The sequence below is a fragment of the Hypanus sabinus genome, chromosome 28 (genome assembly GCF_030144855.1).
Source record: "Hypanus sabinus isolate sHypSab1 chromosome 28, sHypSab1.hap1, whole genome shotgun sequence".
Taxonomy (NCBI): Eukaryota; Metazoa; Chordata; class Chondrichthyes; order Myliobatiformes; family Dasyatidae; genus Hypanus; species Hypanus sabinus.
Window position 1 is genome coordinate 2,385,798 of NC_082733.1, and position 17,342 is coordinate 2,403,139.

Consider the following 17,342-nt stretch of genomic DNA (forward strand, 5'->3'; position numbering starts at 1 on the left):
TGGCCACTGCAGGATATTAACTTTGTTGTTTTGAAGCCATTCCTGTATAGCTTTAGCTTTATACTTGGGGTCATTGTCTTGCTACAAAACAAATTCTCTCAAGGTGCATTTCTCTTGCAGTCTTCATCAGGTTTTCGTCCTGGATTTCCCTGTATTTTGCTGCATTCATTTTACCCTTTACCTTCATAAGCCTTTCAGGGCCGGCTGCAGTGAAGCATCCTCACACCATGATGTATCCACCACCATACTTCATGGTAGGGATGGTATGTTTTTAATGATGTGTGATGTTTGGCTTATGCTAAATGTAGTGTTTAGTCTGATGGTCAAAAAGCTTAATTTTGGTTTCATCAGACCATACAACTTTCTACCAGTTGACTTCAGAGTCTTCCACATGCCTTCTGGCAAACTCTAGCCAAGATTTCACATGAGTTTTTTTTCAATAGTGGCTTTCTCTTTGCCATTCTCCCATAAAACTGTGACTGATGAAGCATCCGGGCAACAGCTGTTCTAGCTGGAGTCTCTCGCATCTCAGCCACTGCAGCTTGAAACTCCTCCAGAATTTGCATAGGTCCCTCACTAGTCCCATTCTTGCACGGTCACTCAGTTTTTGAGGATGACCTGCTCTAGGCAGATTTACAGCTGTGCCATATTCTTTCCGTTTCTTTGATGATTGATTTAGCTGTACTCCAAGGGATATTTAGTGACTTGGAATTTTTCTTGTTTTCATTTATTCACTTGTGCTTTTCAAGAATGTTTTCACAGACTTGCCTGGGGTGTTCTTTTGTCTTTATGGTGTCGTTTCTGTTAGGATACCGACTCACCAGATACTGGTGTATTTTTAGTATAATCAATTGGAACACCTTGACTGCACACATGTTTATATATAGCTAGGACACCTTAACTAATTTTGTGACTTTTAAAACCAATTGGCTGCACCACATTTCATGGGGGTGAATACTTAAGCTATCAATTATTTTTGTGTTTTATATTTGAAATTAATTTAGATCACTTTGTAGAGATCTATTTTCATTTTGACATGAGTCTTTTTCTTTTGATCAGTGTCAAAAAAACCAAATTACATCTACTCTTATTCAATTGTAAAACAATAAAACATGAAAACATACAAGGAGGTGAATAGTTTTTATTGTCACTGTACATCCAAGATATGGAGAAGTATTCTAAAGGGAGGGTGAGTGAGCTGTGACTAACAAGAGAAGTGAAAGAAAGCATCAAAGGAACAGGTATAATATAGCAAAAAATAGTGGGAACTTAGAGGATTGGTAAGTGTTTAAAGCCACCATAAAGCAACTAAAAAGCTATAAGGCGAGAAATGATGATATAAGCGACACAAAAGAGGATACAAAAAGATTTTTCAGATATATGAAGAGTAAAGAGAAGTGAGGGCCAATATGGGACAACTGGAAAATGACACTGGAGTGGCAGTAATGGTGGAGAAAAAAATGGCAGATGAATTTAATAAGTAATTCGTGTCAGTCTTCACTGTAGAAGACACTAACAGTATGCCAGAAATTTGAGAGTGTCAAGGGCCAGAAGTGAATCCTTATTAATAAGGAGTAGGTGCTTGGGAACTGAAAGGTCTGAAGGTAGTTAAGTCAGATTGACTAGAATACAGAAGCAAGAATGTAACATTGAGGCTTTATGAGGCACTGTTGAGGTTTCACGGTGTATATTGAGCAGTTTTGGTGCCTCTTATCTAAGAAGGGCCACGCTGACATTGGAGACAATTTAAAGGAGGTTCATGAAAATGACTCTGGGATTCAGTGGTTTATAATATGATGGTTCTGGGCCTGTACTCACTGGAATTCAGAAGAATGAAGGGGAATGAAACCTATCAAATGTTGTAAGGCCTTGATAGAGTGGATTTGAAGAGGATGTTTGTGGGATAATCTAAGACCAGAGGACATAGCCTCAGAATACAGGCACCTCTATTAAGAACACAGATGAGGAGGAATTTCTTTAGCTAGAGAGAGGTGAGTCAGTGGAATTCATTGCCACAAATGCTGAGGAGGCCACCTCATTGGGTATATTTAATGAAGCGGTAGATAGAGTCTTGATTAGTCAGTGTATGAAGAGATTCATGGAGACAGCAAGAGACTGGGCTTAGAGTGAAATGAATCAGCTATGATGAATTGGTAGTACAGACTCAATGGGCCAAATGGCCTAATTCTGCTCCTCTATCTTATGGTCTTATGGAGTACACCTCAGGATTCTGAAAGTTGTTGCTGAAAAGACTGTAGTAATGATCTTTAAAGAATCACTATATTCTGGAATGATTCCAGAGGACTGGAAAACTGCAAATATCACACCATTGTTTAAGAAGCGAGGAAGGCAGAATAAGGGAAATTATAGCCATTTAGTGTGACTTCAATGGTTGGGAGGATGTTGGAGTCCATTATTAAGGATGAAGTTTCAGGAGATTTGGAGGCACATGATAAAATAGGCCAAGGTGCCACACGTAAGGGTACTTAACAAGATAAGAGCAGTGGCATTACAGGAAATATACTAGAGTGGAAAGAAGATTGGCTGACTGGCAGGGGCAAAAAGCAAGAAGAAAAGGGGCCTTTTCTGAATTGTTGCTGGTAACTAGTGGTGTTCTGTAGGGGTCAGTGTTTTGGACCACTTCTTTTCATGTTATATGTCAATGATTTGAATGACAGAATTCATGGCTTTATAGCCACCAGGTTTGCAGATGACACAGAGATAGGTGGAGTGACAAATAGTGCTGAGGAAGCAGGAAGTCTGCAGAAGGACTTAGATTGGGAGAATGAGCAAAGAAGTGACAGATGGAATATAGTGAAGGGAAGTGTATGATTGTGCACTTTGGTAGAAGAAATAAAGGTGTAGATTATTTTTAAAATGGGAAGAAATTTAAAAAATCAGAGATGCATAGGGACTTGTGAGTCCTCATGCAGGATTCCTTAAAGATTGACTTGCAGTTTGAGTCGATGGTAAGGAAAACAAGTACAATGTTAGCAATCATTTCTAGAGGACTACAATATAAAAACAAGGATATAATGCTGAGGCTTTATAAGGCATTGGTTAGACCACATGGAGAATTGTAAGCAGTTTTGGGTTCATTATCTGAAAACTAATGTGCTGGCATTGGAGGGGGTCCAGAGGAGGTTGACAAGAATAATTACAGGTGTGAATTGTTAATGTATCAGGAGCATTTGATGGCACTAGGCCTTCTTTCGCTGGAGTTTAGTAGAATAAGTGGGGATCTTATCGTAATCTATTGAATATTGAAAGGCCTGGATAGAGTGGATGTGGAGAGGATGTTTCCTATAGTGGATCTGTGGAATTTATTCTCATAAACAGCTGTGGAGGCTAAATCATTGGGTATATTTTAAATGCTGTTCAATAGGTTCTTGATAAGAAAGGGAAATCAAAGGTTACAGGAAGAAGGCAGGGTAATGGGGTTGAGAGGGATACTAAATCAGCTATGATGAAATGATGGAGCTGGCATGCTCAGCCAAGTGGACTCATTCTTCTTCTATATCTTATGGTCTTATGTTCTTGTAAATTCATTATTTTTTTGGATGTTATAAATTCCAGTACTATATAAGTTTTGTGTCTGAGTCTAGACCAAGATTATTTAACTGGTGAAATTGTTGAATGTATTCCGAGCACTTACAGCACATGATTGATTCTTGATATTTTTGTAAATGACAAAATTAGGCCCGGTCAAGATGTTAATTTCAGTTTAATATTTTTCACTTTTTGAAAATGGCATCTCAGATAAATGTGATAAAAAGCCCAAAAAACAATATCAGAATTTTCTCCAGGCAAATTTAAGAGCAATATAAGCATTTTTCTAATCACTTTCTAAACCTTTAATGATTTGCTATCATGGCTCCACAAAATGTTTTTCTGTCAATGTACTCAACCCCTGGGCATTGCTTTAAATCGAATGGATGATATATCATGTGGAAGATGGAGTGGCTGACAAGAGATCTAGAAAAGGAATGGGGAGACAGGCTTGTACTGAGTCACCAACACTGCAAGGACCCGTTTGCTTAGTTCTTCCCTCAGATTCCAGCCCAAGTCTGTGTCTTTGCTCAAACCACCTCAGGCAATGATCTGCTGTCCTTCTGGACACTTGCCCTTTCACAATCAACATGTCCTTGACAACTAGAGCCTGCTTCCAAGCTACCACTTGTGCCACTGCCAATCCCTTATCAACTGGCTCCAACCACAAGTCCCAAGTTGTTCTCACCCTAACCATTCTCATCACTGATAAGCACTGTGCAGACCCCCTGGGCCATTCTCCTTTCAGTCCCTAAACCCAACCAGGACTGACTGGATTTATCTTGCAGCACCACAATGGTAGAGATTGACAAAGGAATGGTCTTTTGACACCTTGGGCCTATGGTCAAAGTGCTGATTTAGCGTGCTGCACAGCAACTGTTTAATGACTTATCAATCAATTCATAGATTTATATGAGGAAACTTTAACTGATTGGTTGAAGTGAACCTAATGATTTTGTGCTTAATGTAAAATTTCTACTGGAGACCATTGTGCTCAAATTCCTCTCAATCTCTTCATGTTCAATGCAATCATAACCTTTCATCAAAAGAGTTCTGATCAATCTAAGGTCTATGACCTCAATTGCTAATTCTGGTTTCTTTTGTAGAAACGGCCACTCCTGCACTTTGTTTCTAGTCTTACCTGTTTTTATTTTCCATTTCTAACAACTGAAGTTTTCTTTAATTTTCATGCCATGACCATAAATTGTACTCAAGTCAATGCAAAATCTTGCCATTAAACAGATTACACAAATGCACAAGAACAAAAATACTCACGTTGCAAACAGTCAGCATTGAGAAGGTCTTGACACTTCTCATGGCATTTGACACCACACTCACTACATCGCATGCCTTGTCTTGCAATGCCCCAGAGCAGCCCTTCACATTCGTAGCAGTAAGTTGGAGTTGTTGCTGTCCATACCTCAAAGTTGTGCGGCGTAGTTGATGATATTGGGTAGATTAAGGCCTGTAATGTTTTCTTGTAAACATGTAATTTCTGTTGAAAATAGGGTTGAGAAATTCCTGAAGTAGGTAATCTTAAGCACTGTTTTAAAATTCTTAACAAAGTAGAAGTTTACGACATTCATTCTATGTATTGTGTTTGTGTTCCTCAAGTTTGTGAGTGCAAATTCTGATTTTATGTAGACAATCCAAATTTTCAGTGGTACTGTTGTTAGATAATCTGTGTCTGATTCTCAATTGTAAGCTTTAAGTTTCTAATCCAAAGTCACAGGATCATTGGCAAGGCATTCTTTCTGGTAACCTAAATAATTGTGATTTCTTGCTTTTCTTTGGATAAATTAGTTAACAGTAAATTACTTTAAGTTAATTTTAATGATCAAAACTAGTTCAAAATTAATTTATTTATAGAATTTAACAAAGATTAAAATCTCATGTATGAACATGTAAATCAGGACCAAACACTATTTCATTATTCCCATGTCTCTCTTTCTCCTCTCCTCCATATTAGTTTTCTATTTTTACTGGTTTTCATGTTTACACTAATACTCTATTCATGCTATTATCTCCTTTTCCACCATTCCATGGCTGACAATTCCTTGAAACTGAGCATAACTATTTATGTTTAGAAATTAAATATATGCATTCTTCACTATAACAGCTTGCCTCCTTTGCAACACCTCTCGACTTTGCGCATGCAATGGCTCCTCTACTGTTGAAAGCCTCATCTAAACTTAACAATACGTTTACACTCAACTATTCCAAAGCAAAACCATCCAGCCTCCTATTTTCTACCCTACACAAACCTGAAACCATCCAAAACTCCTCATACTGTGTCCTAATTTATACCATATCTCCTTCATCTACCACTGCTCTGTGGATCTCTGACTTAAGCTAGTGGTAATTGAAATGGTCAGTTAGAAAACTGACCATCAAGTGTCTGAAATATAGATGAAAACAGAGATATCCAGGGAGAGTGTATGAAATCATCATAAAACTTTTTGAATTCCATGCATTCTGCACCAAAGATGAGGACTGAACTTGGTGCACTGTGCTATGAGACAGCTGCACTGCCTGCAGCATTATTAGAAGGATGAATAGGCGGCATCCATCATTAAGGACCCCCACCACCCAGGACATGCCCAGTTCTCACTGTTACCGTCAGAAGGCACACACTCAGTGATTCAGGATCAGCTTCTTCTCCTCTGGCATCCAATTTCTAAATGGATATTGAACCCATGAACACTACCTCACTACTTTTTTACTTGCTTTTTTTGCACTACTTATTTTAACTATTTAATAGATATACACAGTGTCTATAAAAGTATTCACCCTCTTGGAAGTTTTCATGTTTTATCGCTTTTTACAACATTGAATCATAGTAGATTTAATTTGGTTTTCTTGACACTGATCAACAGAAAAAGATTCTTTCTTGTCAAAGTGAAAACAGATCTCTACAAAGTGATCTAAATAAATTACAAATATAAAACACGAAGTAATTGATTGCTTAAATATTTATCTCCCCTGTGCCTTTAACCAAATCATCACCTGATGCAATCTGCAAGAGAATTGTGAGTTGGGAGAAGATTTGTTTTCCAGTATGACAATGACCCAAAGCATAAAGTCAAAGCTACACAGGAAGGCTTAAAAACAACAAAGTTAATGTCCTGGAGGGGCCAGGTCAGAGTCCAGACCTCAACCCATTGAGAATTTGTGGCTGGACTTGAAAAGAGCTGTTCACTCACAATCTCCATGCAAGCCTGAGCAGTTTTGTGGAAGAATGGGTAAGAATTACAGTGTCCAGATGTGCATAGCTGATAGAGATCTATCCATACAGACTCAAGGCTGTAATTGCTGTCAAAGGTTCATGTACTAAATGCTAACTCGAAGGGGGTGAATACTTTTGCAATCAATTATTTTGTAATTAACTTAGATCACTTTGTAGAGCTTTGTTTTCACTTCAACACAGAAGTCTTTATCTGCAGATCAGTGTAAAAAAAACACAAATTAAATCTATTGTGATTCAATGTTGTAAAACAATAAAACATGAGAACTTCCAAGGAGGAGTGAATCATTTTTATAGGTGCTGTATATACTTACTGAAATTCAGTCTTTTTCTCTATATTTATTTATCATGTATTTAACTTACTGCTGCCGTAAAGTTAACAAATTTCATGACATATGCTGGTGATATTAAACTTGATTCTGATGTTAACATGGGATGGTCCTGTGACTTGGTTGCAATAGGAAATAGTTCTGGGCTTCAGTGGTATGGGAAGCATGTGGCTTAACTTTCCATAAGTCTGGAGTTATGAGAAACTTGTTGCCCACAGTCGTTATGGGATGCTTTGGGGTCTGATGGCATCACACTCACACTGAATAGGACCAAGTGTTGCTCATGTTTAATGAGTAAGGATCAAGTTGGAACCCACAGACAGGCTGCAATCCACTTTATTGTTAATCACAGTTGTTGGTAGATAGGCCCTACCAATAAATAATTCATTATTTTATTTTATATAACTCACGCTTGACATGGATATGATTGGCTGCTGGGACAGCTTCTATGCTGATGACTGACTTCCCCTCTCCAGTTGAGGATTTTGTGATTGCCACCAGAGGAAGTTGCAACTAAAGTGAAGAGTTTTCATTGTTTTAACAGCTATTTGAGAAGGTTTAGTTGATGTTGACAGTTCCCTAGACACACTAGTGGACCAGTTTTTACAGGAGGTGATGCACTTTACATCTATTAAGGGGAAAACTTTGCACTGAGGCATAAATGTTTGACTCTGTGTTTCATTCATCTTTACTCATCCTGCAGGTGGGCGATGGAGAGGGGATGAAGTCAGAAGCTCAAAGGTGATAGGTGGAAGAATTAAAGGACTGAAAAAGGAATCTCGTAGGAGAGGACAGTGGACCATGGAAGTTGGAAGAAAAGGAAGGTGGTAGGGTAATGGTGAATCTGGGTGATAGTTGAAGAGGTGGAGGGCAGTAGTGAACACAGAAGGGGAGCAGTGAGAGAGGGTCTCACTGAACTCCCATCAAAGAAAAGATTTAAACCTCTTCAGGCTAAGCATACCTCAAAAAGGCTTTTCAGTGAAGCAGCTGCTAGCTTGTACCCTTTTCCACCCCAAATCTTATTTTGGCTTCTGCCTCCTTCTTTTCCAGTCCTAATGAAAGGACTCAGCATGAAATGTCCACAGATTAGGAGAATGAAGAGAATTAGGAGATTAGAAGTGGCAGATTGAACATAATGTACAGAAGTGTATGCTCTTGCACTTTGGAAAAAGGAACAAAGGTGCAAACTATGTTCTAAGTAGAGAGAAAATCATAAATCAGAGGTGCAAAGGGTCTTGGGAGTTCATGTGCGGGATTCACTGAAGATTAACTTGCACGTTGAGAAAGGAAAGCAAATCCAATGTTCCTTTCAAGAGGACTAAAATATAAAAGCAAGGATGTAATGCTGAGGTTATATAAGGCATTGATGACCATGCTAGGAGTATTGTGAGCAATATTAAGCCCCTTATCTAAGAAAGGATGCACCGATATTGGAGATAGTCTGGAGGAGGTTCACGAGAATGATCCCAGGAAGGAAAAGATTAATGTATGAGCAGAGTTTAATGGCTCTGGACTTGTATTTGCTGATGTTTAGAAGAATGACCGGGGTGGGGGGGGGGGGAGGGAAATCTCATTGAAACCTTTTGAATATTGTAAGGCCTAGATAGAGTGGATATGGAGAGGATGTTTCCTGTGGTTGGGGTGTCTTGGACTAGATGGCACAGTCTCAGAAAACTAGGACATCTCTTTAGTGTCACAAGCACTGACTCTGTTGCAGTGTCTACTTGCCTGCACAGGTGGGCTATGCAATAGGTTCAACAATGTTGCTCAAGAGTATGCACTTTGCAGTAAATATGGTGGTATTTAACTCCTTTCTTTTCATTCTAGTTTTGTTGCAACCTGACCAAAAGCACGGCAACATTTATACTCCCTGTTTAGCCTTGACCGGGAAAGTGGATTACCATTTCACCACTGTAAAGGAGCAGTATTCATTTAGTATTTAGTTATTGCTTCCATCCATGGTGTTGGCATTTAAATGTCAGTTGAGAGTTTTAATTAATGGCCCAGTTGCCAAGCATTTGCTGTTTTCCTTTTCCTTTAAGTGCTGCAATAATTCTCTTTGAAGTCAGTGAACCGTTGACCCACTTTAGTCTCCCTCTCCCTCCCACCCACCCCCCGACACTTGAGCCACATCCAAACATTTTGACAGCAAGTCTCAAGCATGAAAATGGACCCAGCAGAGAGAGACACACTGACCTTGGCCCTGAGATTCATTGCCCAGGTAGGGTAGAAGTTACAGGCAGTGGAACCTGTATTGGAGAAGTAACCGAAGCAATGTGATAGATCATCTTCATTCAACAAGCCCGGTCTCAGCTGGAGGAACAGGTATCATCCCTCCCAGCAGCAGTTCAGCAGCTCACCACAATTAGAATCAGGTGGCTGCCATTTACACTCTTACAGCCACAATCCATGAACTTCAAGGCTGCAGCCAGTGTCAGCTGACAGAATTTGGCATTCGTCAGCAGTATTTGGCTATGTTGGTCCCACTCCAAGCAACTCACAGATCCTCATTTTCTGCTACCCAAAAAACCTCAGCAACTAATGCCCTGACTTCCACCTCTGGACTAGAACCAACTCCTGGGTCCATACCTGAACTTAGTAATCTTCCACGGGGCAGAAAACTCCGGTGATCTCAATGACTGCAGTAATTTCATTACCCAGTAGCGAGTTGACTTTCCAAGTCAAGTCTAATTGGTTTAATAATGATACACATAAACTGGAATACATGGTAAGTCTCCTGCATGGACCTCCAATCAGCCTTTTCAATGCCCTACAGGAGCAAGGTTTCCCTGCTGCCCAGTAATTTCAACATCTTGTTGCCGAGTTAAGAAGATTTTATAATCTTCCAGTACAGAGTTAAGAAACTGTCCATTGACTTCTGGACCTGTGCCAAGGTAGAAGGACAGTGAGGAACTATGCAGTAAAATTCTACATGCTTGCAGTGGAGACAGAATGGAATGAGATATTCCTCATCACTGCCTTCCAGTGCAGACGGAATGCAGGAATCCGGCACAAGACTGCGGTTTGTGACAAGCAGGATAGTCTGGAAGACCTGATTAATCTAGCCATTCAAGTTGATAACCAGGTAACTGAGTGGCATAGGGAAAGAAAGCCTTGAGCTTCCTACTCCTTGGATGTCTTCACTCTTTCCCTCATCACCCAGCGCCTCATCCACGGAGGAGCCTATGCTAATGAGGCACATGTGCCTATCTCAGGAGGAACAAGATTGGCACAGGAGAAGAGGTTCCTTCCTCTATTCAGGTCATTACCGAGTGTCATGTCCCTAGTATCCAGTAGGAAGAGGAGTTCTGACAGGTCACCCTCAATTGTGTGATGGTCCCAGTTTCTTGGGGGTCTCGGACCTATGAACTTCGGGCACTTATCTACTCCAGAGCAGCCGGGAATCCCATGCACATCTCTCTGGCTCAAAGATAAGGAATTCCAACTCAGAAATTGAGAGAAAAGATCAACATCAAGGCTCTGACCTTTGGACACTGGTTAGATCCACTTTTCCACTGAACCCCTCCAACTTATGCTGGAAGCCAATCATTAGGATCAACTCTCCTTCTGTCTGGGTGATTTGCCTGAATTGCCACTGGTGCTAGGTCTCCCTCAGCTATCCTGACATAACCCCTGGATTAATTGCTCCCTTAAAACATTCTAAGAGTGGGGACTGGCATGTCTGTCCAGCTCAAGCTCTGGTCCCCGAGTCCACTTCTGTGTCAATACTGATGTGGTCCTGTCTGGCATTCTGGCTGAGTATGCTGACCTTCTTGAGGTGTTCAGTAAAAAGAAGACGACCTCCCTGCCTCCACAATGGCCATAAAACTGTGCCACTGACCTCTTACCTAGTCCTCCCTGGGGCTAGTTCTTTTCCCTCTCTCATCCAGAAATGATAGCCATGGAAGAGTACATCAAGGAGGCATTGGCCTTGGGGTTTATCAGTCTGTCAACCTTGCCAGCAGGGACAAAAATTACTTTTTGTGAGCAAGAAGGATGGCAAGGTCCATCCATGCATTGATGATTAGCCCCCAAATAATATTACTGTTAAGAACTGCTACTGCTCTGCTTCTTGCCTCTGCAATCAAACAACTCCAGGGGGCAATCATATTTTCCAAGAGAGATCTGCGCAATGGTTATAATCTTGTTCATATCAGATAAGGGAACAAGTGGAAGACAGCTTTCAATACCTCTGCCGGCCATTATGAGTACCTTGTGATGCCCTTTGCTCTGGTCGATTGTTTCGCAGGCCCTGGTCAATGATATGTTCAGTTCATTTTTGGGTATTTGGACAACATTCCGATCTATTCCCACTCTCACTATATGTCGTGCATTTCTGGAGGGTTTTCAGACAACCCCTCAAGAATAAGACGTACTAAAAAGCTGGATGAACTCAGCAGGTCGGGCAGCATCCATTGAAAGAAGCAGTCAGGACTCACGAAGGGTCTTGACCCAAAACTTGACTGCTTCTTTCACGGATGCTGCCCGACCTGCTGAGTTCATCCAACTTTTTTGTACATCTTGATTTGACCACAGCATCTGCAGTGTACATTGTGTTTGCCCTCAAGAATAACCTGTCTGCAGGCCAGAGAGGTGAATTCCATAAAGCCCAAGTATTGTTTTTGGGCTATATACTTACACCTTCCAGCTTTCAAATAGACCCAACTAAAGTTCAGGCTGTCACAGATTGGCTCAAACCATCTTTGGTCGAAGAGGTGTGGGGTTTGTAAATTTTTATCGCTGCTTCATCTGAAATTTCAGCTCCATCATCCACATAAATACACTCACCAGGAAGACCTCTGCAGGATTCCATTGGACAAATGAAGGAGACCAAACATTCTTGGAACTAAATCAACACTTCACCATTGCTTTGGTGCTGGAACACCAAGGCTCATCCCATCTATTCATCATCAAGTTGGATGCATCAGATGTTGGCAATGGGTTGTACTCTCTGTGTTCCTCTGCAGACAGCCAGCTACACCCTTGTGCCTTTCTCACCTGTCACTTCACTCTGGCTGAGATGTCAGGAATGAAAAACTTCTGGCTGTCAAGGAGGCCCTGCAAGAATGGCAACACTGGCTGATGGGAGCAGTGCATCCCCTTTTAGTTCAGTCAGATCACAAAAACTTTTCCTACCTTCAGGATGCTAAAAAAACTCAACCGCCATCAACCTGGTTTAATTCCATCCTTACCTGTCAACCCAGCAGCAAGAATACCAAGGCTGATGCTCTCTCCTGGCAGTTTGATGGGTCTGAGGGCAATGCCATCCAGAACCCCTCTTTCCTTGTTCATGCATTACTGCCTCAGTGATTTGGGAAATAGAAGCAGAGGTGAGGGCCACGGAATAGTTGCATCCAGGCCCAACCTCCCAACCACCTGCTTGTGCCTGCTATGGTTGTATTCCAGTGTGTTGGAGTGGGTTAATGCCATCTGTCTGATTGACCATCTGGGTATTCAACAGACACAGGAGTTTATCATGGGCTTTGGTGGTCATCTATGTCCCAGGATATCCACGACTTTTGGTGTTCAGAACCACAGGGTGCCTATGTGACATGTTCACTGCCCTTGTTCCACTGCCCCTCGTCAACCTCTTGGTGGATTTCATCACTGGTCGGCCCCACTCCCATCTAATCAAAACACTACCATTTTGGTCATTGTGGATCGACTCTCCAAGGCTGTCCAATTCATTGCTCTCCCTAAGCTCATGACGCTGCCACCTTCATGGTTCAACATGTGTTCAGACTGCACAGCTTTCCTCAGGATATTGTATCTGTTCGAGGACCACAATTCACATCCATTTTTGGATGGCTTTCTATTCTCTGTGAGAGCCACAGCCAGCCTTTCATCTGGTTTCCACCCCCAATCTGATGGCCAGATCTGAGAGAGTAGGAGACAGTAGGAGATAATATCATGCTGCCTTGTCTCTTCCAACCCCATGTCCAGGAGCTCCCAATTGGTTTGGGCAGAAATTTCCCACAATGACCTCCAGTCATTCTCCAATGGCATGTTTCCCAATGAATGCCAGAGAGATTGCAGCCACTTCTCTTCCCTGACCAAGAGACTGATGTGGGAGTTCCTGCTGTTGTACAGTTGATCCAACACTAGAAGTGTGTGTGGAGATGAGTTAGGACTTTTCTGCTGTGCATTCAGAAACAACATGACCAGCTCCCCTCAGAGGTGTGGCCTCTCAAGCCAGGAGAGAAAGTTTGGTTTGCATCAGGAGATCTTCCCCTGAAAGTCAAGAGCTGTGAGTTCGCCCCACGTTACATGGGACTATCTGTAGTGAAAAGATGGTCTTGTATAGATTGCGCTTACCTGCATCAATGAAGATTTCCATGTTTCCCTGCTCAAGCTGGTTATTGCCTCCCCCCCAGCTTCAGTCACCCCACCTTCTCCTTCTCCCCCCTTGGTAGATGATGATCTGTTCTACACTGTGCAGCACCTCCTGGCATCTTGCCAGGTGCAGGACAAGGTCCAGTACCTTGTGAACACAAATACTCTGCAGATGCTGGGGTCAAAGCAACACGTACAACATGCTGGAGGAACTCTGCAGGATGGGCAGCATCTGTGGAAACAAACAGTCAACATTTTGGGCAGAGATCCTTCACCAGTACCTTATGGATTGTGAGGGATATAGTCCTGAGGAATGATCTTGGATGAATCTCTCATCCAGGACTTCGAGCATGTACAGTTCTTTGGCACCTCAGGAGCTATGGCTAGGGAGGGGGGGACCTGTCACAATCATGGACTCTTGCTGCAATACATCCCGCAGGTGGGCTGCACAACAGTTCAACAACTACGCTTGTCAATACACATGTTCTAGCTAATGCTGTTTCATTGTGGTGGTATTTAACTCCCTTATTTTTGTTCTAGTCCCGTCAAGATATGACCAAAAATACAGCAACGATTACACTCACTGCATTCAAATTTTAGTTATTCCTTCCAGTCGTGGAGTTGGTTTTTAACTTTCAGTTAATAGTTAATGGTCCAGTTGGCCTAGTGTTTATTGTTTTTCTTTTCCTTTAAATTCTGCAACAGTACTGTTAAAGTCAGTGCAGATTTAACCTGCTCAGTGTCTCTGAGTCTTCACACTTGGGCCATATCTGAGCATTTTGACATCTAGAACAGAGATGAGGATGCATTTCTTTAGCTAGAATGGTGAATCTGTGGAACTCCTTGCCAAAGACAGCTCTGGAGGCCAACGCATTTAAAGCAGAGTTTAATAGATTCTTGATTAGTAACGGTATCAATGTAAAGGAGGGGTTTGAGGGAAATAATAAATTAGCCATAATGGAAGGGTGGAGCAGACTCAATGGGCCAAATGATCCATTTCTGCTCCTATGTCTTCTGATATTATGGTTTTCTTCTGATCATATTTTGGCATTCCATTGAATAGAGAATGCCAATAATTGGTGGAAAATGAAGTAACTATTAAACGGTCTATTAAGCACCTTTATCCGTGTAATGAAGTGCTAATGTTGTGAATCTACTTAGCTTCAACAAATGCTCTCCCCCACTTTGTCTGTGGCTACAATTAACTTGCCTTCCACCGTCCTCACTTCCAATGAAGGGGCTTTGACCTTAAATGTTAACTATTTATCCTTCCACAGACGCTGCCTGACCTGCTGAATTTTTCTAACATTTCTAACATTCCTGCTTTTGATTCCACCATCCATATGTTTTGATGCTTACAAAACATGGGTTTGATCAAACTTGTAATATTATGTCTAGTTTTGTCCATACACTTACTCATTGCAACGGAGGCTATTCAACCTATGAAGACCCTGTACTATCCAATAAAGCAATTTCATCAAGCACCCCCCCCCCACTGTATACCCTCTTCTCTCTCCCTTGAAGCAGCAGCATTACCACACTGCTTAACAAAAGGTGCAAGATAAAATAAGACCAATACCAGAGATAAGGGATTTAAGCCATATGGATAGATTGGAGAAAATGTTCCAGAATATACTGTACATACTGTTTTCTTAACCTCTAATGAACAAATCACAGTAAGATTCATTAAATTAAAGTTCTTATTTAATTTAAAATGATTTCAATATTTGATGACATATTAATAAACTGACAAAACAGCTCAACTTATCCTATCAAATCAATTTTATTTGCAACTCAAGAACACATTTTAAGCTCTCTTGTAATATGATCATCAATGAGAGGAATTCATATCCTTAGAGTATTCACCAGCTGTTTTAAAGGAGTAGAACATATGCTAATGGAAGTTTAATCATCTTTAATCACATACACAAAATGCTGGCGGAACTCAGCAGGTCAGGCAGCATCTCTGGAACTAAAGAAATATTTGATGTTTTAGGCCGAGATCCTTCATCAGGACTGGAAAGAAAGGGAGGAAAAACCAGAATAAGAAGGCATGAGAGGGAGAAGAAAACAAGCCAGAGGGTGATAGGTGCAGCCTGGTGTGTGGGAGTGGGGGGTGAAGTTAGATGTTGGGAGGAGATAAGTGAAAAAGGCAAAGGCAGGAGAAGAAATCATTTGATGAGAGAGGAAAGTGGATCATGGGAGAAAGGAAAGGAGGAGGGGCACCGGGGAAGCTGATAGACATGTGGGAAGAGGTAAGAGGCCAGGGCGAGGGAAAAAAGAAGAGGTAAAGGGGAGGAGAAAACACTACCAGAAGTTGGATAAATCCATGTACATACATGTTGGAAGCTACCCAGACAGAATATGAGGTGTTGCTCCTGCAACCTGAAAGTGGCCTATTCATGGCAGAGGATGAAGTCATGAACTGAAATGTCAGACTATTTGGGTCCCTGAATGGAGGTGAGGGAGGAAGTGAATGGACTGGTGTAGGACTTCCGTTGCTTGCAGGGATAATAGCCAAGAGGGAGATTAGCGTAACCGGGTGACCATCGAATGCTATTCATTATTGTTAAAAAGTGTACTCAGGCATCTATCTGAATAATGCTAGAATAGTTGCCTGTGCCTTTAAGTGGAGATGGTGATATCATTATGCACATGCAGGATAGTGGGGAGATCATTTTGTTTTCTGCTGAAGAAGCTGGTGGGGCTTTGGAATTGAGTCCCTCCCAGAGATGCTGGGCATGGTGAGGAAAGATTTTCACAAGTAAAGGACTCGACGTTGGATAGCGTGGCTTGTGCAAAGTTACTTAGCCGAGTAGAATTGCCACTACTGTATTAGTACTGTATTAGTTTTGTGCGGTTTTCTTTATGTATTTTTATACTACATATGCAATTTGTCGATACACCAGTGTGCGGATTGAAGGTTAAATGGAGATTGTAACGGCAGGACCTGATTGTAAAGTCGTTCGTTTTGCTTTAAGACCCTCTTCTGGCATTTAAACATCTAAAACAGATAAAGGAATTAAAACCCGATAAAGTATTTGTTGTCCTGAGTGTGTACTTTTCCCTAGGCTACAAAATTTGGTACCAGGAGTGGGGCTAATTCCAAGCCAGTTTAGAGGGTCTCTGATTGTCGTATGCAGTAAAATCTACAATCCCTAATACTGTAGCGGTGAAGACAGGACTGTGTTCCTGTTGGACGGAAGGAGAGAGCGCCTGTTACCTCGTGGAGAGCACGGTGGAGCTTCGGGACTGGGCTGGGATGTCAGCAACAGACATCAGGATCCAGAACGGTGACGTGGATCCAGGGAACTGCGGGCCGTGAAGCTATCGCGTTTGCAGCAACTCCTTTTGCAGGTTGTGAAAACTTCAATGATTTGAGCCTTTACTATGTCACACTCAGAGGATACACCAGTTGAACTTGATTTGAATGAACAAAGTAAGGAATTGCATAGTAGGTATGTTGAAACCATGGCAACCATAGATAAATTAAGCCAAAGGTCCTATGTATATGTCTCAAGGGAAAGACATATTGTTCCATTTACGGGGGATGTTGAGGAAGATGGGAGGTCTGTTGATGACTTAATTGAAGAAGTACAACATGCACTTCATAGTAGAAATCAATCTAACCAGGATTACCGTTTAATCTACTGTTGCAACCAGCTTGTGGGGGAAGAAGTATGAGAGTTTTCACATGCCCTAGCCCAAGCTCTTAACTTGCTACTGAAGCACTCCCCTGATGCCGTGGCCAGTAAGAGGGTGGTACTAAGAGATCAATTCATAGAGGGGATCAGGGATCCTGCACTCATGAAGGGAGCTCCACAGATTGGTGCGGAACCACCGAGTCCTCAATGATAGAAGGTCGAGAGGAGGCTCGACTGTGGCTC

General features: G+C 41.7%; 1 protein-coding gene across 1 annotated transcript in view; it reads right to left on the reverse strand.

Moving 5' to 3' along the window:
* Positions 1 to 17,342, reverse strand: part of LOC132382383 (protein unc-13 homolog C-like) — a 575,658-nt gene that overhangs the window by 428,831 nt on the left and 129,485 nt on the right. Inside the window, 1 exon segment of the mRNA XM_059952510.1 lies at positions 4,825 to 5,044. Within this exon segment, the coding sequence (XP_059808493.1) occupies positions 4,825 to 5,044 (220 nt within the window).